The 27,146-nt window shown below is 41.6% G+C and overlaps 1 protein-coding gene across 1 annotated transcript; it reads right to left on the bottom strand.

Annotated features, from left to right (window-relative positions):
* Positions 1 to 1,165: 1,165 nt before the first annotated feature.
* yeats2 (YEATS domain containing 2) lies at positions 1,166 to 26,051 on the bottom strand. The gene is made up of 30 exons (XM_085805671.1): positions 25,712 to 26,051; positions 25,301 to 25,406; positions 25,082 to 25,179; positions 24,834 to 24,926; positions 24,522 to 24,752; positions 24,168 to 24,286; positions 22,387 to 22,548; positions 20,803 to 20,914; positions 20,343 to 20,387; positions 20,095 to 20,263; positions 19,280 to 19,522; positions 18,353 to 18,520; positions 17,304 to 17,395; positions 16,416 to 16,601; positions 16,091 to 16,319; positions 15,582 to 15,740; positions 14,303 to 14,430; positions 13,379 to 13,525; positions 12,023 to 12,208; positions 9,906 to 10,281; positions 9,690 to 9,824; positions 9,047 to 9,175; positions 8,486 to 8,636; positions 6,049 to 6,125; positions 5,880 to 5,959; positions 4,880 to 5,084; positions 4,043 to 4,278; positions 3,873 to 3,947; positions 3,594 to 3,667; positions 1,166 to 2,411 (listed from the first exon to the last, which is right to left on the bottom strand). The coding sequence occupies exons 2-30, from the start codon at positions 25,398 to 25,400 to the stop codon at positions 2,303 to 2,305; spliced, it is 4,314 nt and encodes a 1,437-aa protein (XP_085661797.1). The 5' UTR covers positions 25,401 to 25,406; positions 25,712 to 26,051; the 3' UTR covers positions 1,166 to 2,302.
* Positions 26,052 to 27,146: the final 1,095 nt, after the last annotated feature.

Genomic DNA, 27,146 nt, shown 5'->3' with positions numbered 1-27,146 from the left:
ACCATGTTTTACACAGTGTGGTATCAATTTACAAAGATACTAACTTCCCCAAATACTTATCTATTACTTTTCAAAGGAGTAGAAAACACCAGCGACCAGCACCAGTGATGCTGTACTCAGGATAAACCTACAGTACCTGTCAACAGTTTTCAGAGACAACTTCTTTTGTACTCGGTTGTTCCAGAGGAAACTGTTCAGTGAGACCTACTGAAACTGTTTCTGGAGAGACAGAACTAAGAGTCTCCAACTGTACCTGCAGTGGAAGCAGAAATCTTAGAGACAGATGTTTTCAAACCAATACCGTCTACAAGGCCACTAAAAGATGGTGATAAAATGAATATTCATTTTTATAATTTGGATGACTTGCCCCTTTAACCTTTGCGTTTCAGAGATGTCTACATCACTTCCTAATCACCCTGGTTAAGTTAAAGCAGAAGTAAGCGATCCGGTCGTTTTGGCTAACTTCTTGTCAGCCGATGGAGTTAGCAGTCCCCGCCCTCGTCCCTACGTCACCACAGGCATCACGCGCATCCCTTGGCTACACACACAGAGAGGACCGCCCCTTTATGCCGTTCTCTCTCCTCATTGGATAAAGGTTGTAGGATACAAGGAAGGTTTTCTCCTCGGCTTACAGCAGAGCAGAGTGACTGACAGACCCGTGTTTCAGACCAAACACTCTATGTAAGTGATTGCCGTCGGAAGATATAACTATTTAAGACTTATATTAACACAAATATTCCGCTTACTTCTGCTTTAAGATTCTTCAATTCCTGATTGTGTAATGAAAAAATTAAAACAAAACAAAAAATCTTAAACACAAACCAGGTTTGCAAGAAACAATTCAACCATAGTTTTTCTTTGTTTATTACAAGAATATTGATTATATTTTTGGTTTGCACTGAAACATGAAAATACAATGTTTGGGTATCTTCTACACTAATTTGGTTTAACAGGCATCACATCCACTCAGCCCAAACGCTCCCACTCGTCCAGTCATCCACACATTAACAAAATGCAAAGTTCCACATTAAACAGAATTACTAGCCGAACGTCAACCAACAAAACACACACAAACACTCACCATCAAATTCATTAACTCACATATTCACACCTATGCACACCTACAGACACACACACACACACACACACACACACACACACACACACACACACACACACACACACACACACTGTTAGGGCATTGCTGTTCGCAGGTGTTGATATTAGATACAAAAATAAAACAGGATTTGAAAACACCCTCTATTTCATATTGGTCATATACACTGTATACTTTACATGTTAGATACATTATGGTTGTTAGACTGAACACTTAAAAGAACTTCAACAGGCTATCAAAGCTGGTTGATGAGAGAGAGAAGATAAATATTGAGACTGGTGTCTTGAATTCATACTAACAGAATGGTTTGTTCATTAGAGTATCACCTGTATGTAGACATGATAACTGACAGAATATGTCTGCGACTTAAAAATATGACACATGAGTTTCTTCTGAGAAGCTTTAGAAAGCACTGTGTTTGTGTGTACCTCTACCAGGTAACACTGAAATATACCAAGGATGTTCGAAATTACAGATCATTGGTTGCCATGGCAATGGCACTTTTGAAAGAATCTCTCTATTTGCTTTGACCAAAGTACCCACAAGACGTTGCGATCAATGTAACTGATCGTGAACGCTGACACTCGAATGTTCATTAGTGTTTTCCACCTTGCTGTGAATCTGTGGTTCTTGTCTGCTGGTGAGCTGAATCTTGTTTCCAGTTCAGTCCAGAGACAGCAGGATGATGAATGACAGAGAGGACAGCTGTCTGATGTTGTTATTTAGCCCTATAAGTCACTAAGGCTTCATGTTCCCCGATGACTGCCTGGCTGTTTGGCAGGAAACACTTAATCATTAGAATTCATGTTATGAGGTAAGCGAGAGTGCAACAGCCTCAAAATCAAATAACATGATTCCCACAGTGCCGTTTCTCTCCATACATTAGGATTAAATGTTACAATATACCTGCAGTATTAGAAACGTTTGTTATTCTGCTGCTGTGCAGCTGCTGTGAGAAGCAAGCAGAGCCCTTCTATGATCAAGTTAATGAATACAGTACATTAATTATTACTGCACAACCTGAGGCAACAGGACCACATCCAGGTGTGAATATTTTTTAACCTTTTCAAGTGCAGCCACACAGTGGAGCCGTCAGAGTGGAGTCTCTTAGTCATCACCAGAAGTTCAGACAGTCTTCACATCTGTGTTGGTGTCAGGTACCAGCCACTGCCAGTCTTGTTGTCCTCAGTTGTCCTTAGCCAAGTAACCCATGTGTGTGTTGGTGAGGAAGTCACAGGTGGGGACGCTACTGACCGCCTGGTGGATGTTCATGGCTGTGATCTCTCTGGGAGCCCTGAAAACCCCCATGGACCAAAATTAGGATACCGAGCATGGCTCAACAGACAGGAAATATGTTTCAGGCTACCTGGGACATTAGAGGTTGGTTTCTGAATATTTAAGACTGCCATTAAATACGTCCACTTTGAATCAAATCACTCAGCTGTCTTTCATTTCATTTCAGCTCCCCGCTGTCTTACATAATGTAAATAGCCAAAAACAGACAACATACTATGCAGGGAAGGACAGAACAATTTACTGATGTCTGCAAATTAAAATGACAGGTTCAAAAAATAGATATATAATTAAAGGCAACTCCATTGTTTGTCATTTAGATGTTTGGATAAGCTGGTCACAAAGACGACAGATGTTATTACAGAGCTGTGTTTGTAAAATGGTTGTAATGGCTCTTTGAACTGTCCCTTTTTTTTCTTTTTTCTTTTTTTACAGCTGATAATAGTAAATATAATTGCATCAATAATCACAGTAATCATTATTGGTTTTGTGTATGTTTTTGATCACTGGTCTTATTAGGGCATATCACAGTCTTCAACAAAATCTTGTGAATTCCCATTACCAATTTGTTCATTCATCTGTCTATACTTGCTCCTTCCCTGCCGTAACCCACATCAGTGGTTACATTTTCAAATAAGGCTGAAAACAGCAGTGAATTTGTGTTGGGATATTTTCAGCTGAAGAGAATAACCATTTGGCCCCCTAGCAGATTTTTACACAAGCACAGCGGTGTACGTGCGGTCGACTCAAAATAAACTACAGTGCCGATGTTCACCATGACGATATCACCATCTGCTATCAAGTGTGTTGTTACTAGTTGGTGGACAACAATGGAGATTTACGGCACTGATGGCTAAGCAGTATCAAAACTCAACTCAATTGTTTTTGGTGTTGCCATGGTATTTGTTGACAATTAGAAATAGATTATATAGAGCCTCCTTTCTCAAATGCAGACATTATTCAAACATTAGTAACACATTTTAAACTTGTGTCAATTCTGTGGTTCTGAAATAGTTATTATAGAATTATCATCTATTCAATGTGTACAACTGAAGTTGTTATGGATTTGAGAAGCAAACTGGTCGTTTGGACGAGTCCTGGTTATAGTATAGTGCCTGAAGTGAAAAATGGAGCACTAAGCAGGTTGCATGTTAGAGAGGGAGAGAAAAAAAAACAGGCTGACCTGTTCTGAGGGGATTTGGCATAGGCCCCAGCCAGAGCTTCTCTCAGGATGTCACTGGCAAACTGCTCTGTAGCCTGCATTGTAGATACACACACATTCATCATTAGTCATAAAGAAACCCACTCATACAGTACAAGGTCAAACACGCAATACTGTGTGGGTATGCATCTCATGTATAGTGTATATTCATCACTCGAGTGAAGGGTACATCAAGGTAATGATGAGCTACAGTAAATGCACAAGTTGTTTTTCTCTTGTTCTGGCCTGAAAGTGACCGACCTTCAGAATCATGGCTTCCACCACCGGAGCGAACATGTTCTTCTCCACCTCGACTGGCTGGAAAGTTATACCGATCTGAGGGACACAAAGGAAATCACATTAAAATGGACAAAGTGGAGCTTCTTTGTAGTTAAAATTCAAGCTGCATGTATTTTTCAGAGTTTCCTGACCTGCTGAGCCGTTTCACTGACAAACTGGGCGGATATGCAGGGGCCCAGGAAGAACTTGGGCTCAGCGTCGGCTTCTTGCTCCTCTTCTTTGACCTTCAGTTTCTGACAGGGTGGCGACATCGTGACAATGTCGATTATTTCGTCGTCCGCCTCCTCTGGTTCGGTCTTCAGCAGAGCCTGCATCTGCTCCAGCCGTGACACCAGCTCGTCGCAGCTACTCAGGGTTGACGGGCACTCTGCAGACACATCCACATGTACATGTAACAAACCATTTCACAAGGAGCAGCGCTGGCAGTGAAGCAGAAACATCAACTGCCTCAGTATTTCATGCCTATTGGATTCTTGATGTCTGGCTGGGTGTTTATAGCAAAGCTGGAAAAATGTCCCAGAGAGTGCTTCTGTAAAACATTGGCTCTTTTTACCAGTTCAACAATCCGAATATTATAAATCATGAAATTTCTGCGAAGGGAACACAAACAGATTATCATATTGTCTGGCTCAGGCGAGTGTGTGACTCACTGAGCTGAGCAACCTCGTCTCTCAGAAACAAAAGACAGAATTAATGAGATCTCCCTGTAACTACAACAACACAGCTGAACAAAAAAAACGGAACCTGCACAAAGCCTGCCCTGAAACACAACTGGACAGCAAACACATTTTCTGGACCGGTAAGTGCAAAAACACTACACCCACACATGCAACGCTGAGGGGAAAATATTGATCCACTTTCAGCTGCTGAAAACAGAGCAGGAGTAGACTGTGAAATCACAAAAATAAAGAGCCCTACTACATGATTCTCCTTCGAAAACTATGCACCTAAAACACACAGAAACTCACCGGGTTCATTATCTATCTGTGTGAGAATGTCCTCGATGGACTCGTCGTCATTCTTGCGTTGGGGTTCGGGGTCAGGTGGTGTGTAGCCCCTCTGCCGGCACCATTGCACCACCTCTCTGGTCTTTGGGGGAGTGAGGGCCTGCAGGCGGGGCGAGCGGTCCAACACGTCCTGGACAACCCGCTTCACTGCCACTGCACGCTGAAGCTACATAGAGAAATGCCAGAGCCTGTTATGTGAAACTGTACAGTAGGTTTAAAGCTCTAAAATCCAAAGACTAAGACAGATTAACACACTGTGGCTGCCAAGAATTGATGTGCATAAATGTGTGCATACAATCCCTCCAAGTCCAGTATGGTGCACCTTGCAGACTTTCTCCTCCGTCTTCATGCATAATAATAATGTGTTTTGATTCCCCGGTCCCAAAGTAAATTAGTGACCTATAGATATAAATATCCATGTCTGACTCTGGGCTCATCTGAGCCTTTTATAATCATTCAGAAAGAGAACAGCTAAAGCATGGGCCGGTCTGTTAGAGCTATTGATGAACCCACTATGAGGAGATGAGAGGATACAGCCAGACAGAGATACACGTCTGACTAGATAAATGGGAAGACATGAAACAAAGCTTGCTGAGTCAGGAATGAGCACCAAGACTCCGATTACACAGACAACAAAACTGCAAACAAATCAAATTATCACTGACATTGCAGACGCCCTCCCCCTGGCACACGGAGGGTAAGAATGAGTAAGTGGGTGCTGTCACTCTGAGGTATTAGCAGGGTAAAATCAAACCTTTGCTTGTGTTTTACAAATGTGTTTGATCATTTCATGCAAAATGATAAAATATTTTTGACTATTTCTGTTGCTACGTTTTCCCCACAGCTAATGTATATTTTCACTGTCCTTCCAGGGCTTTGATGGCACTGAGGCTATGCAGCATGAAATTTGAATTTGAACCTTTTGTTCTCATTTCATGAGGCAAACAGAGAATAAAGTCACCTCCGATGCTCTGCGCTTGCCAATATTCCAAGAATAATATTGTTCCGTTGAAGAGGCACAGAAAGGATGCGAGTCTTCAGCTATACAAACAAACAAACAAGCGTATTAGCTCTCAGTGTGGAACAAATGCATATATGGTTAGAACAAAGGGAAGGGGGATCTTGCTTACTCTTATCTGGCACAATCAGAGGGAACTTCTTCACCACAGCTGTCAGCAGCTGCATCATGGTCTCTATATGCTCAGTGCTGAGAAGAAAGCAATTACACGTGTCAGGTGTAGTGCAAGAAAATATTCATGGAAATATTATCCAGGAAGAGAAAGTGTTCTTTTAAACCTTCACCTTCAAGCTCCACTAATCTTCACTGAGATTAGTGTTGCTTTCATCAACGAAAATTATGACGAAATATTGTCAAAAAAACCTTTATCACGTGACGAAAACGAGACGAGATGCAATGTAAATGGTGGTCATGAGTCATGACGATAACTATTAGGGATGGGAACGACACGGGATTTGGATTGTCGATTGTCGAGGCCCATGTGTCGACTTTTTGTCGAATTGACGGCCCTTTTTTTTTTTTTTTAACAGCAGCAGCAGACATGCGGGCGGGCGGGGGGGGGCGGCTACACGTGCTTTTGTTGTGGTTTATTAACGCTGCTGTCGGCACGAGCGGAAAAGGCAGCACGCATTCGGTTTCTTTTCTTTTTCTTTTCTTCCGTGCATGTCCGCGTCCTCTACGAAGAATGCAACCATTGCATCCACCTGTTTTGCCGATGGTTTTGCCCTTTTTGCGGAGCCGGACTCGTCATCAACAGCACACCATCACCTAGACTGCAGGGAGCCCGGACAGCTGATCTCTTGACTCTGTCGCCTGTCAGCATGCGCGCACGCTCCCGTCACATGTGAAGCAGAATGAGGGTCAAGTAGCTATCCCATTTAGAAAAAGTGGATTTGTTTTATTTAAAATATTTTATTTCATTAGGAGAAAAGTGGCACTTTCTGCTGTTTATTTGAATAGGAAATATTGAAAGACAAAATGCAATTTATACATGGAAATCCCACAAGCCCCACGTGTCGAAGCACGTGTCGATTTTTTGTCGATTTGTCGACAAAAAGTCCCATCCCTAATAACTATAATGAAATATATAATGCAATATTGTTGACAAATAAAAATGACACTAAATGTGGTTTACAAAATAAAAACTCTGCTAAAATGTCTCTTCATTTCCGTTGACCAAGACGAGACGAGACGAAATAACGTTATAATGTTTAGTCGCGTTATTATTATTATTTTGCAGTATTTCTGTTTCCTAGGCAGGTGACGTCACTTCTTCAATCCCCACTTGTGGCATTATTTAGAAGATGCACCTGTGGTGGGTTAGCGTTAACGACAATTTCAGAGTCTTTTGTCTGACACAAAGAAAGGGACTGATGGCCGGGCAGCCAGGGATCGTCAAACAACTGAGACAAACGTGTGTGACGTGTGCGACGTGTGTGTGACTTGCGTGTATGTGTATTTCTTTGTGTGAGAGAGAGAGAGCGTAAAGTTGGTTTCTCCAAAATATCTGCTAAATATAGTGTGAGGGAAGTGAAAATAAATACAGCGGGGAAAATAAGTATTGAACACGTCAACATTTTTCTCAGAAAATATATTTCTAATCGAGCTATTGACATGAAATTTTCACCAGATGTCGGCGTCAACCCAAGTAATGCACACATACAAAGAAATCCAAACATTAATGTCCATAAATTAAGTATTGTGTAATAAAGTGAAATGACACAGGGAATAAGTATTGAACACATGAAGAAAAGGAGGGGCAAAAAGGTATGGAAAGCCAAGAAAGCAGCTGGAGGCTGTGTGTTTGGATTTCTTTGTATGTGTGCATTACTTGGGTTGACGCCGACATCTGGTGAAAATTTCATGTCAATAGCTCGATTAGAAATATATTTTCTGAGAGAAATGTTGACGTGTTCAATACTTATTTTCCCGTTTTACTGTCTTTATCCATTCCATGTCTGGAATCGATGTTTTCTTGAGTCTATAAGGTAACAATAATATAATAACAAGATAACCATGTTTGAATTGTGAAATGGGTTTGACTAAAAGAAAAAAATGGTTTCATCTATACTATACTAAGTAATTATACTATATTGACTGGGTTAAATAGAATTACATTACTAGAAAGAGATTAAAATCATTGACTAAAACTAGATGAAAATCAGTTTTCGTCGACTAAAAGTAGACTAAAATAAGACTAAAATGCTCAGACTTTTAGTCGACTGAAACTTGACTAGACAAAAAAAGAGTATGAACGTGATTAAAACAAAAAAAACAACTAAAATGACAGTTTGACACAAAGAGACTAAAATTAAAACAGGCCACCAAAAACAACACTAACTGAGATATGAGTTTTAGCAACTTAAAATGGATTTGAACACTTAAGAAGTAACAAATTAATAAACAGTTAAACTCTGTGATGACTGTGTGGAGAAAAATCTGTTTCTGGACTGATGCCTTTTCTCTTCAGAAACAATCAATTATCTGTCCTTCCTCACACATTATGTTCTCTAAATGAAAGCAGCATCATGACTTGTTCTTGCACTTACTTAATGAGGTCGTGCATGGTGCTGTCCGCCCCTTGTTCCTGCTTGACGGTGGTGGCTGCAGAGGCAACATGGACAGAAGTGGGGACAGGAGCAGTCACCGGGGGCGATGGGCCAGCTGTGACAGCTGTTCCAGTACCTGGCTCTGTCTTCACTGGAGCAGTAGAGAGAAAAACATTAATTTCAACTCTAACTCGCACTGTGATTCTGTTACGAACAGAGAAAAGGCAATGATGAGAAGATGGTACAGAGGTGTTCTCTGAGATGGGTATTAAAACCTCCTACCAGCCAAAGCAGTCTGTTAACACCTGGTACTGAACTGTTTTATTAGAGTCACATACTGTGCCTGATACTGTGGTCTAAGTTCTTCTATGTTATTTGTAGAAAACACTGTGACATTTGAGTTTAATCTTAACATAGTTGGTAACTAAAATAAAATGGCTTTGTACAAAAATGTATCCTTTGGTATTCGCACCAACAGAAAAAAGGGAGTTAAGAAATAAAAAAGGGAAGGAGTGAGGGGATGAGAGAAGAGTGGGTGGAGTGGGGATGGACCCCTCTCACCTTGTGCCAGAGGCAGGGCAAGGGAGGGGGAGGCCTGGATGGCAGGACTTGGGGAGGCTCCAGCTGCTCCAGGGGTGGTGGAAGAGGAGGAGGAGGGAGGAGTAGTGGAGGCTGGGCCTTTAGACACGACTATACAGAGAAGAAAACACACGCTCAGGATGGATCGATGGGCCATTAGGCAAACAGGCTTAACAATAAGATGAAAAATGAGAGGGGAGGAAGATGGGTCTCACAGTTGCTGTTTATTACAGCAGAGAAAGAGGAGAATCTATAGTATGGTTAAGTATCTGGCTCAAATCAGACCGTGTAGTCATATGGGTTGGCAAAACAAACTCGGTTTTGAGAGACAAACTGAATAAAGCTGCTATTTGCTACTATATGTCTATACTCTAGATCTAATTTGCGGGAACATTGGGGGGAACAACATGCTTTATCTCCCTACTTGTTCTTCAGAATCTTGTTATAAAAGATGTGGTACACCGACAAAGCAATCAATGTCAATGCAGCTTCATGTTTTATTCAAACACCACGGCTACTTCCTTTTATCTACTTTGAGAAGTAATGATCTTGATGTTGAGCACCCAGTTTTTCTATCTGGAATGTACACGTGTCCCTTTTTTCCCCGTCATATTAGATACCTTACCTTTCCCAACGGGCATGAGTATGGTCTGCAGCCCTCCAGACCCACTGCCAACCCCGAGCTGTTTGAGCTGGTTGGCAGGGATAGTTAAGACTGTCTGCTGAGAGCTGGAACCTCCAGAGTGGATCTTCAGCATACCTGGGCAAAACACAATGCGTTTAATGTAATTCTGCATTCAAACTAGGTGGCAGATGCCGTCGGTGGTTTGTCTCTACCAACCTGAGACGGTTGTACCGGTCTTCCCTCCTCCGGCTGCCACGCCGCCGACTAATGAGGCTGCACCGACCAATGACGTGCCACTGCTTTTGGGCACACCCACCACAGTGCCCACTCCTGCACCCTTGGACATGCTGATGACGGGCATGTTGGTTACGCCTTTGGCAACGGTTACCACAGCTCCAGCTGAACCGGCAGCACCCTTTGTCATTGTGGCAGCGTTGCCAGCAGCACCCTTGACCAAAGTGGCCACAGCCGTCTTTGACAGGCTGCTGCCGGCAGCAGCACTGGCGCTCTTCGCTGCACTGATTACTGCTGCTTGGTTGGCCGCCACCAGGAGAGAGTGGTGCTGAGAAGCCGCCTTGCCGCCTTCAGCAGCCTGCATGGAAGGCCCAGAAAAAACAGCTGTTAACAGGAACGAACAGAAAAGTTTTGCACCGTTTCAATGCCTATGTCAGTGAACTAAGCCAGAGACTAAAAAGATGCTCAGAGAGTCTTGAACTGTAATTTACTCAGCCTTTCCCCTACAGTGGCTAGATTGTGAGCGATTGTGAACTGTTTGAGCACATCAACACCCTGTGTTAACTTGAAATTGATTTCAGTCATGGACTAGTGAATCGAATCCTTCTGGACCCTCTCCTCATTCTTCAAAGTAACACTACAGTAGGGAATAGGGCAGTGTGTAAAAAGTGACGATGAAGCAGTGAATGCGACTGGAGCAGAGGAAAAGGTTTGAATCACGATCAATATGTAAATGTACAGTTTGGGCTGCACACATCAGTTAATAAATGCTGCAGCTTCTTATTTTCCCAACTGCTGGAACATCTCTCCAAGAAAGACTCACGTTAACAGTATGATATTTAGCTTAGGACAATTAATTAGCTGTTTGTGATTACTATCTATGTGCACTGTCAAGATCAAACGCTATATTGTGTTGAAAAACACTGAAAGAAACACAGTTACTGATATTTTTCTGATGATAAACTGTGCTGTGTCGTGTGTGTACATACAGTATGCACTATGTTTCCACCCACTGATCTCGTGATCTTGATTTTGCACATTCATTTCAAAGCTTTCACATTTATCTGGGTGACAACTTTCATTTGCACACTTAAAAACACATTTAATTGGATGACACATTTCCCTTCCTTTGCAGTTACACAGCGAATGTGTAAATGATGAGGCAATTATTTATGTGAAAAGCCATTTAAAAATATGCACTGGTATCCATAAGGAGGAGAGCAGGGAAATTTAGATTCAGCGTTAACTTGATCTTTTCTCTAATTTGTTCATGTTTATCTTCCAGTGTCGCGCAATTCTGAGAGTGAGCTGTGCCGATCAGGTCACTGGTTTTATGGAATTCTCAAAGACAAAAGAGTCAGTTTCATAATTCAACAGTCCTTAAAGACAAAACTTGAAAAGCGGTAATGAGTCCTTCTTTTGTGTTTACATCAACATGGCCAGAGGACTGGTTATTCTTCTTTGTTTGTTTCATACTGTATACATATTTGTTTTTGAGCCTTTGAGCCTTCAGCAAGTCTTTTTCTTTTTGTGCGTTTCCATTTCTCAAGTTAATGAGGCCACTGACTCTGGAGCTGTAATCACCCAAACCCAGACCACTGCTGATGGACTGCTAACAGCTCTTCACACTCTCTGCTCTCTCTGACAAATACACAGGTGACCTTGCTACTGCACTCACACAGAATCGCTTTTGTTTTCCATGTATTCACACAGCAGTGGTAAAGACCGCATCACTACAACATTTACCCTGCTAACACAAAAATGTTAAAACAATAAAAAAATTGATCAACTGGGATCATTCAAAACTACCTGTTAAAGTAAAGTTAATTGTTACTGTGCTACCCATGTACTTTGTTTTATTATGAGAATAAGACTAAATCACAAATAACAGTCAACCCAATTATTTATAGCAAATAAATATATTAATTGTGGTAATCAGAAAATATGAAATTAAATATTTTATATCATGGTGGAATCCCTCAATACAATTAAATAAAATAAATGTTTAATGTAACTGCTGCTGTTTTAAAATCATATTCAGTAGAGAACAGTTGTCAGGAAAAATAAAAAGAGGAAAATAGGAGGATTGAGAAACTAGCCTGTTGCTGGCCGCCTGCTGCAGAACTGACAGAGCTGGGGGTGGAGCTAGCAGCAGTGATGATTCCTCCTGTCATCCTCAATGTGGTAGTCCCCGGCTTGGACAAGTGTCCCGCTGCCGCTGCCGTTACAGTCTTAACAGAGCCATCTGACAACTTCACCTGTGCACCCTGGGAGCCTCCGACCACCTAGAAGCAAAAGGGGTGGCAGAAAACGCAAATCACAGTAAATCAATACAAAATCAATTGTGAATTTCGAATTGTGATTTTTCAAAGTTCAGTTCAAGGTTTTCCTAGAGAGAAACATATTAACTAAGAACCACAACAAATATCATATACAAGTTGTATTTACCAGAACATGGAAATAAAATAACCACAGGAGATACGAAAACAAAAACAGGGGCTGTGCTGTGTCATACAGTGAGACAGATTAAACTGGGCAGGGGACTGGTCCACAAAAACTTGGCTACACTTCTGTTTTAAAATTTCAGCGTGAAACAGTTTTAAGACAGTGCTGCAGGCTACAACACATTCTGCGAATTTACTATTCTAATGGACTCAACCTTCACTGCTCTAAAATACTCTCTTATGTCGAATTGGCTTTTTCTCTCCGAAGAAGATCAGAGAGTTCCGCAAAGTTATTGACATAACGGAGCAAAGGCAACATTCAGCACTGATGTGAATTAGACATAATTGCTGCACTGATTTATGCTGAATATGTAAACATTAGTGTTCTGATCTGACAATCAGGTAAGAGCGCTGTTTGAATGACCACTCAGTCATCATATTATACTGCAATTTTACATTATACTTACTTCTTAGTATTTCAATATTCTGAAAACTGTTGTCCAGTCTTAATCAAAATTTAATTTCCAAAGGCATTATTAAATAGGACAGTCTTCTGACCTGCAGTTCGACAATTTGACAACTGTAAACTAAATACAAACATAGTGTCAAACTTACAATGTGGCCACATTCTGCCAAAGTTAATAGGTTAGCAGCCACAGATAAGATACTTTGCAGTAAGTAAGAATTAGGCCAAGTCAAAAAAAGATATTTCAGTGAGAAAAGAAAACAGGACAGCCAGGGGTTCTCTGCAGGGACAGAGTGCTGGCAAACATCAATGCAGACATCTAAGAGCAAAACTCTTAAAACTGTACTAATCATTTTTGCTGGCTCCTTCATGATTACAACCCCACAGAGTAGTCAGTTAATATAAAGCTCTCAACTGTGTCAAACCCAGGCTGTTTGTGTGAAAAACCGAAGGGACCAATCCACAGCAGTAGTGATTAGCAGCTTCTACTAAGGTTGAACTGGTTACAATAAAGTCCTGCCCTCAGACGATAGCCCCAGACTGACCTGAGCCAGAATGGCTGCCTTCTGTCCAGCTGTCACACGGATGGCCTGCTGGGTAACAGTTGCTGGAGACGATGCTGCATGACCTGCGGAGCTGGATGCCCCCTGCTTCCCTGAACCCTGCGCTGGCTGACCGACCAGAAATGTGCCCTGGTAAAATGGACATAATGAGTTAGGGGTGGGGTAGGAAACTAACATCATATTTTTTTCCCCTTAAATTGAAAGTGGGAATTGTCTGAATTCAGCCAGTGAAACCACGCAGCATTGAGAGCAGAATCTTACGGCTAAGATTATCCTGCGACCCATATGACACCATGCTGCATTAGGTCACGTTTTCATAATGCACAAGGTGTGACTATTCTCAGCATGTAAAATGTCTCTACTGCATCAGCTGTTTAATATATTGCCATTTTGTCATTCAGCCATTTAAGTGCCTCTGACATATGTGTGTGTGTATACACACACTCCGGCTCTTAACCTGTTCAAGGTGATATACAAAACAACTGTGAGTGTTAGAAATGCCATTTAACCTTGAAGATTAATCATTATTAGGAAACATGGCCCAGATTCTTCCTTTAAACATAGTTGGAAACCTCACTGAAATCTCTACAGACACATTCATTGTATGCTGTTGACTAAACGCACAGACAGCACTGTTCTAAAGCTGACTGCAGGATCAATGATGCTATAATGAATGTGTCTAATTAAAGACACACCATACTCAATCTCACTACTAGAACAGAAAAACCTGACACTCACTGAGAAAAAGAATTATTACACATACTGCACTTACAACTTATTTTTGCACCTGTCCTTTAACACTAATGCTCTCATGCACAAAAATAGGAATCCACAACAACACAAAATCATCAAAGACAAACATCTTATAACAGTTTTGTTTTATAGCATCATTGCATCTCTACCCACCTGTGGCGTCTGTTTTAGGATATAGGACGTGTAGGAGAGGTTGGAAGGCAGACTGCTTGAAGAGGAAGAGGAGGAGGAGGTCTGAGAGCTCCCAGCGCCTGCTGACGAGCTGCTCTGGGACTGCTGACCTAAATTACAGACAGCCACATACACATTAGTCTCCAATCTGATAAACAATGCTGTTATTCTGTACAGATTATCCTCTTTTCATTAATATGAGTAACATCACATAAGTACAAGCATATTTGTGATAAATGAGAGTGAAGCAGCAGCTAGAAGCAGAAGGTTAGTTTCCTGCTTTGGAATTTATATTTTAGATAAAAAATATGGTATGCAGCTAAATCTCTTTAATCTCACTGCAATTTGACAGGAGTGTGCTCTGTGAGGGATCTAGCTCTCAGTACACATTAAATACTCAGCATAAAGAAACAGATGACTATGACTGTCTGACTCACTGTCCAGAAGGTAAATCTGTAGATGCCACCAGTGTGCCTTGAGTTGAAGAGTCAATTCGTAAATGGGTTTCTTGCTTTTCACAAACTTTACCATGTGCTGAGAGCAACATTATTTTTAATACGGCTATCAGCAACTTGAGGCTTGGAAGAAAATGTCAGGGCAAAAGGCTTTTAGCTGGACCACTCACCCTGGATACTGAGACACTCACAAAATCAAGTAATTGCTTTAGCTGGTTCCAAAACATAAAGCTGCCCAATCCAGACACCCATGTAAGAAACAGCTATTTCTAATATTTTATGTCTGCATAGAAGTAATGCGCAGTTAACGTAAACTGTTCTCAGCCTTTTAACAATTACTTCAACATCTGATTATCTTATAGACCCAAACTCAACGATGGTGGTCTGGGTTGCCATAGCCACATACTTTAACAGTGTGAACGCAAATGCATTTCCATACACACTGAGGGACCACCCACTCTACTGAGCTCGTCTCCCACAGTCTAATGAGTCCCAACATAGTTTCATTATAAATCAAAAATATTTTATATGAAAAAGCCCATGTAGCTAAGCAAGTGATGTGTTTTGCTGCCACAAAAACCGTGTCACGGAGCATGTTAGATGGCGGCAAGTTTAAAATGACATTTCAAAAAACTACTAACAATCAACAAATCGCTTTTATCTTAAAGGACAATATGGGTAAGAGCATGAGGTATGTGACAGAACAAATAGAAGAATGGAGACAGCATGGGTAAATGGCCATTAACTGACACTTAGTTCTCCTGCCAATGCCTGTATTTAAAAGGATTAATAAAAGGAAGTCTCACTTGCACCGGAGGCTCGGAGGATAGCTCCCTGTGGGATGAGCAGCAGCTTCCCCTTCCCTGACGGGTTCTTACTGTTGGTGGTCAGATAGAGCTTGGTGCCTGGAGGCAAGTTGGCCAGGTTGGCCAGGTTGTTGGCTGGCAGCTGAAGAGTAGCCATCACTAGTATGGACATATAAAGGCAGACAGAAAAATCTAATTTTCATACTTATATGAGATTATATTACACATTTTGGAACAGAGGAAATTGATATTGTTGTTTTCCTGGCTTATTTTGAATATCATTGATATCAAGTAAGAATTTGGCACAAGCTATACATATTCCCCAAAAAAAGTGACTAAGCAAAAAACAACAAAAATTGTGTTCTCCAAATCACCAGTAATCTATTGGTAAGCTCAAAATCTTGAAAAAGACAATTATATGATGAGCTGTGTTCTGTGTGTGTGTGTGTATATGTGTGTGTGTGTGTGTGTGTGTGTGTGTGTGTGTGTGTGTGTGTACCAACTCTGACCTCCACTCTTGCCACTTGTACCACCCGTCGCCTTGGCAGCAGCTTGCTGACCAGAGACGCCACTGGCTCCACTGACAATGGCTTTAGCAACTCCCTGAGCCAAAACCTGCTTCCCACCCATCACCTTGGAGACGGAGGGGTTGCCCTTGGCAACCAGAATCTGTCCACTGCTGATAGCCACCTGTTTGACTGCGGACTGAAGCGTAGAGCTAACAGGAATGCCTAACATCTGGAAATGAGAGACGAGCGACAGTAAGTTTTGACGTCACATTGAATGATTTCTTGGTTTGCCTCCACACGTGCCATCGAAGCACCGGAGACTAACCTTACTAGTTGTGGCCCCTGTGGCCCCTCCTGCCTGTTTCTGGGCCGACACAGAGATCATGTGACCCCCCTTCACTGCGACAAACTGGTGCGCTGCTGTAGCGGCAGGTTGCTGCTGGCTGGTTACTGTGGAAACCATCGGCTGCTGCTGTGTTGAAACTTCCCCTGGCTCTTGTTTGATAATAACCTGCAGAAGAAATGAGAGCGCATGGAGAGAAGCATCATATCAGGAAGGCCCCAGTGCTTTGAAAGTGCAACTATGTGCTGAAAGTTTAAAAAAAAATTATATTCATTATTTTTACTTTAAATTAAGATGGCCCTTACTGCACAGATAGCAAAGCAGTGCAAAGACATTTGTTTGATTTTTGAAAATCGGTATCATCATTTATTCATCAAGGAGTTGTTTTTATATTCCCTATCTGCCCTGGCCTTTAGCATTACAGCAGATACCAGCAGCCTACAACAGAGAAAACTCTGAAAGCATCTGAGCCAATGGTTGTACCCCAGTGATAAAAGAAAGTTTGAAAATAAATTGGATTTCATTTTTTGGAGGATGTTGATAGGATGATGAGCATGTGGGAGTAGAAGGATTTTACAGCAGGCTATTGACACTGAGTGAAACATAACCGTGCAATTCTCCCTGCACAGCTCCCCGTACTCCCTCCCATCTTCCGAGTGATGTCCCATTTAAATAGCTTGCCAAGGCACTCACATCTGCTGAAGATAGCACCCTGGCCTACTATTAATACCACACTGCTTTGTTAAAGATACAGCTACTACAGGGACAGACTGTCTTCACCGTGAGAGGGGATCAGGATCAGTTAAAAGAGACTTTTTAGCTCACAAGAATGAGTGTGTAAGGGTGAAAGCATAAAGACGTTCAACTCACCTTCACCCCTGAGGAGAGGAAGGTGCCCGTGTGAACTTTAGGGGCCGGGGAGCGAGCGCCTTGGGCAGCAGACTGTTTAGCTGAAGGGCTTCCTGTGGAGTAATTTACACACAAACAACACACTGAGTCATGGAATAGATCACCGTACTGATAATGGCTCCCTGCAGTTCCTAACAGTCTCTCCACAGATATCAAGGTCATTGAGGTGCGAGATGAGCTTCTTGTCAGGGTAACACAGTGGGTGCTAAAGTTGCAACTGCATTAAACATTTGTTTTACCCCAGGATTGGTGATTCAGCCACAACACCCACACCAACCTCATCCACCTTGATAAAACATTACTTAAAAGCACTCCAGTCCTGCTGCCAGATCTGGTTGAGCTGTGCATTTGTGGAGGAAGTGTGGGAGTGGCTGAGTGGGCGAGAGTGAGCAATCTAAGGGAAAGAGCTCTAAGTGGAGTATGAATTGATGCGGCTGATGTGAGAAAGTAAATACAACAGCCTTGGTGGTGTAAGATGACTCCGCTCCATCATGGAGTAACACACACACACAAGCAAACTATCATCCTTGCAAATAATTTCATATCAGCCGTTAATGGGGAAGTAAACACACTGGCAAACACAAAATTTGATGTGAGTGTGGGTCTCATCCACCTTATCTGGCCATGAAACAGAGCAGCTCATCGCCATGGTAACCTCTCATCCAGCAACCACCCTGCTGGCTCACTACACATCATACTCATACTTTATGAGTGCAAAACGGGGACAAAAGAGAAATGCCGGGATGGAGAGACTCAGGAAAAAAAGACATACGGGCTAGATAAGGGGGGAAAGAGGACAAGCAGGAAAAAAAGGACTAAAATAGAGAGAAAAGGAGACAGAGAAAAGGGGGGTCTGGAGGGTATTGTTCATCATCTGTTCAGCTATAAAGTACATTCTCCACAGCCATTTTTATATTCTATGTGGGAGGCTCAGACACTGCTTCTCGATTTCGCTGCAGGTCCACTTCCGATTTCAAGCGGCCCTTTGACATTGAGTAGGCGATGTGTACCTGTGGAGGCGGAGGATGAGGATGCCATGCCGATCACCTGGCCTGGCTTGTCAACAATGATATAAGGGTTGTTCAGCACTGATGAAGAGCTCTGCTTGCTGTGAACAGGGGTGGAGGTGGTGGGTGTGCGAGGCAGCGGGGAGTGACTAGGGGTGGAGATTGGAGATCCTGTAGAGAAGAGGGTTAGTAGATTAATAATTCTCTTTAAGGGCGTTCATGAGAATGTAACATGGCAAGATTTGGGGGCTTGTTGAAATTTAGCCAAAACAAAGCTTTCTGGGACTAATTTTGAGCTCTGGGTATCAATTCTAACATGATACAGACATCTTCTCTGATAGAAGCTCACAAGAAGAGAATGGTGGAAAATCTGATCACAGATGCCACTTCACTTTTTTGGCATTTGCATCTACGGTAATTTGGCTGTACAGTTTAGACATATATTTTGCAATTCTAGAGAAATCAAGAAACAGACAGCTTCTTCTTTTTTTTTAATTATCAAGTTGTCAGAGGGGTATTCATGAGAGACCAGAAAGTTTTGCCTACAACAGCAGCTGTGCTCCTGTAGGACTTCATGAGCAGTCTTGTTCTTTTTTTATCCCTCCTGAGCAGTACATTATATTCAAACAATGACTGCATTTTAAATCATTTTAAAAGTGAATGAATGAGCATCTATATCAGAGATTAAAGAGTGCAAAAGCATGTGCAAAATTCAAGAGACAGAGCATTAATTCATCAAGGTTTATCACCAAGACAGGTGAGTGTTTGCTGTCAATATTTCTAAGTGCTACTTGTTATCTACTTATTATTATTACGTTTTTTTGTTGTTGTTGTTTTTTTAAAGGGGGAGGACAAAATCGAATGTGATATGCAAGATGCTGAAAAATCATTAGAGTCACTGAAAAATGACCACTGGATGGAGACAGTTACCTGAAACTATTTTACAGCTCATGGTGATTGGTTGAAACGATTTCCCTGGAGAATCAGCAGGACTGGGTGGCTGCCCTTGAGGGACAATCTTACAGCTTGCTGTGATCGGCTGGAAGGCGGAGTTGCCATGGGAACCCAGGGTGATCCTGTCACTGGCTTTGGGTCGGGTTGGTGTGCGTTCCCCAGAGGCGAGGCCTGAACCATGACTCCCTGCATACCTCCCCATCTCTGCTTTGATGAACCCTGGGAACAAAAAGGACTATGAGTTATGTTCCCATTCAACCTCATGTGGAGTCAACATGTCAATACTGTCACAAAGCCATAAATGTGAAAATACTATCATATTCTAGTTCTTAAATTACTCTGCCTATCATCCATCAAATAAAAGTGTCTTCAGGTGATGAGGGGTTTTCTTAAGTACAACGTAATGTTAACATTCAGTGTTTCTCACAAAATTGAAATAAGTATCCTTAGTGCCAAACAAATATTCCAAATGCAACATTTGCAGAGCCAGATTTTAAAATTGTAAATCCTGCATTGTTTACTTCCCTGTTTACTACCAGTAGTAGTTTTCATCTCTGCCTTTATTGGTGTAATGTTATGTTTTTATATACCTCAAAAACAGTAACAAGATTGTCTATTGCATTGTCTGTGTGCTTGTGCCTTTGGGTCATCATATGAGTGAACAATTCAAACAAAACAGAAACACACATTTTTCAGTTGTCAAAAACTCAGAAAGGGTGCCTAGTTGTTAAAATGGAAACATCCTTTTTTTATAATCATGTGTAAAGGGTTAAATGTTTCTGTTAGGATACCTTTGTCTGCACTGAGATCATGTGACATGGGCGAACTGGAGCGTCCATAACTTTGGGGCAGAGAGGCGGCCGACATGGGGCTGGCTGCTCTGTGAGTCACCTTGGATGAGGGGGGCTGTGGTATATAGTCCTCCCCAAGAGAGTTCCTATGGAGCTCCACATCAACCACCTGGAATAAATATAGCTTATCGTCAGAGTAAAGCTCTGAAAAAGAGTCACTGCAGAAAACAGAGTAATATACAACTCACAGTTTCTGCCCCCAGTGTCTGCAGTCCAGTGTATGTTCGGTCGAGCTGTAGGAAAGCAAAACAAAAAAGTAAGGAAACAAAACTTTGTTTTTGTTTGGGCTGCTCAGCAGCACGAGGAAACTAGATTTAAAGTTGACCTAAAGTTGCAAAGTCTTATCAATTTTAAACAATAATCATCAAATTTCATGAGGTTTATTTGTTCTACTCAATAGACCTGTTGCAATGCACTACTTTGCCAGTGTCCCAACTCAAGTTCTGTTTTTTTAAAATATATTTTTTAATATATCCTTTAAGTTTGTTTCCTCGTGTTCAGTTGCCAAGTGGCAGAACAGGGATCCTCACTTAAAGGATCCCATGGAGACGTAGACTGTCCTATATGAGGCTGACCTAAACTGTACATGGAAAAATACTGGATCTCATTCTAAAGAAGAAAACTTGCTGAGTAATGATGTGGTCTGACCTTTAGCTGGTGGATGATGTCAATACGTTTGTTGCGAGGGTCTTTGAAGTGGATCTGGATCCTCACAGGAAACTCACCCCAACCACGACGTGTTAAATGAAAGGGAGGCTCACTGACAACAGACACATTCAAAAAGCCTTACGTAACGTCATTAAAATACAAATCTGACGGAAAAGAATCTATAGAGAATGCATTACAATGAGTTAGCAGAAAATTACTAAGCCCTTGTCCTGGATACTGACTCAGACTGACTGAAAAATCTCACAAAATCAATGATTTTGAAGGTCTCTCATCTTCTCCCCCTTTGAAGCTTGAAGCTTTCATCCCCAAGTAACAGACACTAATCTGACTGACTGTTTTTACAAGGGCATGCGTACGTAGATGCGTATTATGTGTCTGTTCAAGTACACCCTACGAGTGATGCATTTGTTTTTCCCTTGCTTGCATTCATCCCTTCATCAACATTCAGGCTTCGTCAAGAGTCATCAGAGAGCATTGGGCCTGTGTGGGGTTCACTGGGAAAGAAGCGTTGAGTCAATCAGAGGGGAGCTTATGAGCTGCTCTAACAGAAATGTGAGCGCCTTGTCAGCTGAAACAGCCAGGAGGCTACAGCTCGGGATAAGGATTGCTGACTGATGAAAGAGATCATTTATTCACCAGCCACAGGCAAACTTAAATCCTTTGCCACTTTTGGAGGATAGAAACTAGACACTGTAACTACAGAACTTGCGTCCACAAAAGTTCTGTTTGCTCCACTCGATTCATGAATAAGCAGTGCGACATCCGTCTACACACCTCAGGGTTTTGGGCAAAGTTAAGCCATTATGGACGCACGTTTTTCTCAACGACTATACTGCGTGTATAATTTAGGTGTAGCCGTTAGTCATGTTGACACTGACTTCTTGTCTGACTCATTATATGCTAAATGATGTAACTAACTCCACCTAATGATGTGTGTGCACTTCCTTCATAATAATTATCTCTTAGGTCATAATTTGCCTAAAAACCAACTGCTTGCAAGATTTAGCTTGAGAAAGTATCACTCAGCTGGACAAAGCTGTTATTAATGGGGACTGGATCTGCATCATCGAATATCCACAAGGGGGCACTGTTCATTAAAGGATTTTCATAATAGCCTGTTGTTGACTGGTGGACTGTGTGTGTTACACAATTTGAGTAGCAGCAGATTGTTCCACTTCTTAGTTGAATTGAAGGTTGAATCAAACCAATCATGAGGAAAGTCTCACACACATTCATGGTGTCAATATCAAAAATTGGGCTCTTACCTCCTTTAGTTAAACAAGTGGTACATGAGAAGAGTAGGGCAAACTACACAGTTATAATAGGGATAGATGTAAATATTGTTTCTGCATGCAGCAAAACACCATGAGGGCAAAACTAATTGGAACAAGTCTGTCCATGCTTCACTAACTTTTGTTGTTGCCTTTAGGTAACCACATGAAACAGCAGCCAAGTACTAATCTTCACAACAACAAGAAAGCCCTGCCTATATCGGAAAATGTGTGCATGAGGAGGAGTGCTTACACACACTGCCTAAAATATGCAGAAAAAACTGGCACAAACCTGACTTCCACTAGGTCATTGGGTTTGTAGCTGGGATGCAAGAAGAACCAGACTTTCTTTACAAAGTGGTCTATGCTGGGTTCCCTTCTTGAGCCTCTGACATACACCATCCACTTATGGGTAGACTGGTCATTCTCTTCCCGCTTGTCAGGGGGGATGTACCTGAGAGTGAGGGAAAAGGGTACAAACAGCCAAAGGGAGAAAAAAAAAACCTTCAGTAAACATGAGGGACAATGTATAGGGATTAGGTCGTTTCAAGATGGTTCAAATAAAAGAGGCCTTAAGCGCTATACAAGTAGCCAAACATTGACAGGTGATAGGCAGGTGGGAAGGCAAAACTATAAAGGAGTTGGTACTATTTATTTTACAAAGCCCTCTTTGAACGGGAAAAGGGGGAAGATCAGAGGATTAGGGGAGGGCACGCCAAATGGGTCACAGGCAACACTTCAGTATTTAGAACCAAAGGGAGAATGAAATATACCATGATATATTCCAAACTGTCAGGTATTAACTGTCTCTAACTGTTGTACAAGGTGTAGACCTTTTTTATTATGTAGAACTACAATGTAACATGTGAGAAAGGAGGATCACATTTAGCTATGCACAAGCTACATTGAGCCTTGTCAATCAACTACCAATAAATGAAATGTGCTTTGTATTACACCGAACCAAATGGTCCTGGGGAACGGTCAGTTATGTTGTAATCGTTTGAGAAAAATAAAATAAGCTAAAAAAAAGTCTTATTTTCAACCTTCATCAAGACTGGGCATGTCACAAAACTGAATTATCTCAGCTCTTCAGTACACAGTCATGCACAAACAAATTCAACTGATGGGCTGGGCTTTAAAAAACACTGAGATGCACAAGTACAAAGATTTTGAGGGAGAGACATACCGGTTTTAGACGGTTAGCAACTTTAAATCAAAATAACCAGGCCTCACTTACAGTATACAGTTCCCCTAACACTTTGCATAACGTTCAAATGAATTTGGCTGCGAACACTCATGCCATGGAAGAGTTGCAGCAGAGCTGGAGTTTATTTATGATCTATGACTCCATTCATTGTTTTCATTTAATCTGTGGCTTTTCAATTGCTTTATTGAAAGCTAAGACAAAACACCTATATAAGCGATAGTTAGTATCTATTAAAGGTCCAGTGTGTAAAACGGGGTGAAAACCGTGATATCCAGCGTTCAAATTCTAGATTGGCACTCACTCCTCCCGTCTGCAAAGTGACAGTGGCCTCCAAGGACAAAAAAAACTTGTTTACCATGACTGGGACAACTGGGAGTATTTCAGGAGCATGGAGCGATGAGCTGAAAATCTAAACCATTTTACGATATGTCTGCTGTTTCCTACTCCTTCTTCTTCCCTTCCGCCTTCTTCATTGGTTTATTTATGAACGCGAAACTAGCGAAACGTGCTCTCTGGCTGACTGGATTTTTTTGAAGATGGCGACACTCTCTAAAGCAAGACCCTTGCTATATGTAAAAGAATAATTTTAAGGCTACAAAAACCAAATTAATTTTATTTTATAGTGATATACTATACTGGTATACTTATACAAATATATTCATGGATAGTAGATTCAGATTTTGCCAATAAACCTTGCCAATTATTACACACTGGACCTTTAATAACACCTCATTCTTTTTAACAGCTCATTGCTCTTAACAAAGGTAGATGTTGACAGATTTGACAAATACTAGATGAGAGACTGAGATTGTGAAATCAGAAAGATGACGGAGTAAGAATAACCTATTCTGAGCTGGTTTACGTACTTGGATACATTCCCCACTACGATTGTCTTCTTTGCGTACAGTCTGGAGGCTTCGTCTCCAGTAGTGTGGTAGATCACCCTCTGATCTGCTCCTACAGTTGATGGTACACCAAAAGTGTCCTGCAGGTAATGGAAAACACAATCTGGTTTAACGAAAGATAAATAAAGATAAATAATAATAATAATAATAATAATAATAATAATAATAATAATAATAACTTTATTTCTATAGCACTTATCGAAATTAAAATTACAAAGTGCTACACATTTAAAACCAGAACAAGCAAACAATAACAAATAAAATGCGAAGATGCAATCTGTTTGCTGAAAGCATCACCCTGTCAGTTGTACGCACTTTGCCTGTATTACGTCCAGGTCTGCGCTCCTGTCTGCTGCTGTCCTCTCGCCATCCTCCCTCTACGTCCCTGTCAGCTCCCTCTCCTTGCTGTGAGAGGGACTCAGACTCTGAGTGGGCCAAGGAAGGAGTCTCAGAGCCTTGGTTGAGAGGGGAAGAGGAACGGGATGGGGACTCTAGGAACCGGCGGATAGCTGGATGGTTCAGCACGGCGGGGTCACTCTTAGTATGCTAGGACAAAGAGGACACAGTATTAGTTTGCCAGCTACAGCCCAGTATGAATAAATGGAACCACAGGATATGGAAATTTACCTCAGGGAGCTTCGTTGCCCCAGCATTGGCATAGTAATTGGCAACTATGCATGCTCTTAGCTTGTCCATCATCCTCCTGGCTTCATTGAGGCGCTGCAAAACAATGAAAAGCAATGAACCAAAATACTCTATAAACTTGGAAAACTACATTTACTCTGTATTTCAAACCTGTTATTATCATAAATCTTTTGTATGACAGTAGTATAATGAAAAGATCAAAAGACACTGATGTTGTATCATCCACATACCTGACTTATCACATCTATCTCATGCTCTTTGCTCTTCATCTCCAAAGAAAACTGCTCTCTGATGATGGTTTCAATCTTCTGTACTGCTGCTTCTCTGGCTATTAATGTGGGGAGACATGGGGGATGAATAGTGGAAAAAAAAACTGGGGGCAACAGAGTACGGTTAGCTGTCACAGTATGTAAAGCAGGTGTACCGACTCAAGGTTCAAAGCAACTTACCATTATGTTCAACCGCTTTGTTTCTCTTACTGTTTTGAACCAGTGAAATGTCCTCATAGTCGGGATCATTGCCCTCTATTTTCCTTTTAACTCCTGACATGGCTGTCTGGAAAAAAAAGAGGGAAAAAAGAACACAAAACAATTAATTTCAGCTAATCATATCACTGCCCTTATTATTATACTTAGCATCGAGTAGCGCTGAAGCTGTCAGGGCAAGGCTAATGCCCACAGCTAACTTTAGCACTTACCAGCTAGCTGCTCTCATATGCTAGTATGGGATAGCTAGCAGCAGACCGTGTACAACCTAGCATGTGGTCTCCGACTGCATAGCAAATTGTTTTTGTTTTTCTAAAGCGTCAACATTCAACGAAGCTTATTCAACCAAAAAAATATAGACGTTTGTTTCTCCACCGTATTTTATCGCCCGACGTCTGCGTTTTAGAAACTCGTGCTAGCCGTCCGTGCAGCCGGCAACGCTGTAACGTTAGCAACCGCTACCCGTGTTTGCTAATGTAGCAGCGTAGCCTTAGCACACATTATAAAGACACCGATTCAAACCGTCTGAAATGCAAACTTACGGGGACTGCCCTGTACTGTGGAACAACGTTTCTTTGCAAAGGCGTGTGTTTTAATTCAGCGAGAGCACATCCTTTGCGTTATGCTGTAGTAATCTCACACACTCGTGTTTGATAATTTGCTAAATCTCAAAGGTGGACATGTAGGCTAAACAGTGGAGAGTTAGCTTTGCACTGCAGCAAAATAACCACCAGGGTCCGCTATTCTACCAAATCTGCTGTGGTGGTGGAGCACTTTGTGAGTAGAGGAGTATTAGAGTCAGAAATCAGATTTATTTGCCAAGTATGCTGCATACATTGGCTCTGGTTTGCATAGCTCTCTGACGTTCACATAAAAGACGTAGGCTGCAACAACAACTGAACAACCGGTTCCCACTCTTTTCTTGAATAATTTCCAAGGACCTATACATGACATTTTCAGCTGCCACAGACATCACACCATACACCAATACATCCCTCATCCCACTCATGCTGCAGGCAGATTAGTGTTCTTTTCGACAGCTGTCAACACCTCTTTTTTTTTTCGCCTTTAACCAGTTTGTTTCTGTGTTTATTCCTCTCTCACCCCCAGAGCCCTGATTTAAAGTTGTGCAGTCTCTGGCTCTAACCTATCAATGAAATAGCCTATCTCTTACATACTTAAAAATTATCATAGAACAACGCAAACATTTTGTCTTTAAACCCCGGGCACTACAGCTCTCTGCTGCTCCTCTATCTGTCACTTTGGGGTTAGGGTTATTTGGAAAAGAAATCCTGAAAAAGGTCTGAAAAAGTCCAACAGAGTTCTGGTAGGCTAGCTGTTGTCACAATGTGTGAAATAATTTCCCAGGACAACTCAAGTTTTTCTAGGACATTTTTCCCACTATTTTCCCATTTGTTTTCTATGACTAGAAAATTAGTCAACCATTTTCCAGGTTTTCCAGGACACATGGGGACCCTGCTGCACAATAAGTTAAGAATAAGAATAATACAAAAAAAAAATAGTTCAATAAGATAAATAATTACGTAAAAGTGGCCAGCTTGTAGCCTACACCATGAAAATGAATTCTAAATGCTGATAGATATTTGTAGGCCCCTATGTGTTATGGATGATATGTAGGTTACATATTGTGCTCATTCAGTTTTTGTTCACTGAAGAGAAGAAACGTGACACTGTGTGTTACAGTCAGTCAGCGTTAACTGCCCAGACGGGTGAGAGAGAAGAATGGAGACGACGTGTCGCCGTCTTTCATCCCATTGCACAACTGAGAAGACATGATCGGATGAGGTCT

Source organism: Trachurus japonicus, chromosome 17, assembly GCF_045865225.1.
Source record: "Trachurus japonicus isolate A0001 chromosome 17, Traja_1.0".
NCBI lineage: Eukaryota > Metazoa > Chordata > Actinopteri > Carangiformes > Carangidae > Trachurus > Trachurus japonicus.
This window is presented reverse-complemented; position numbering and strand designations above follow the sequence as displayed.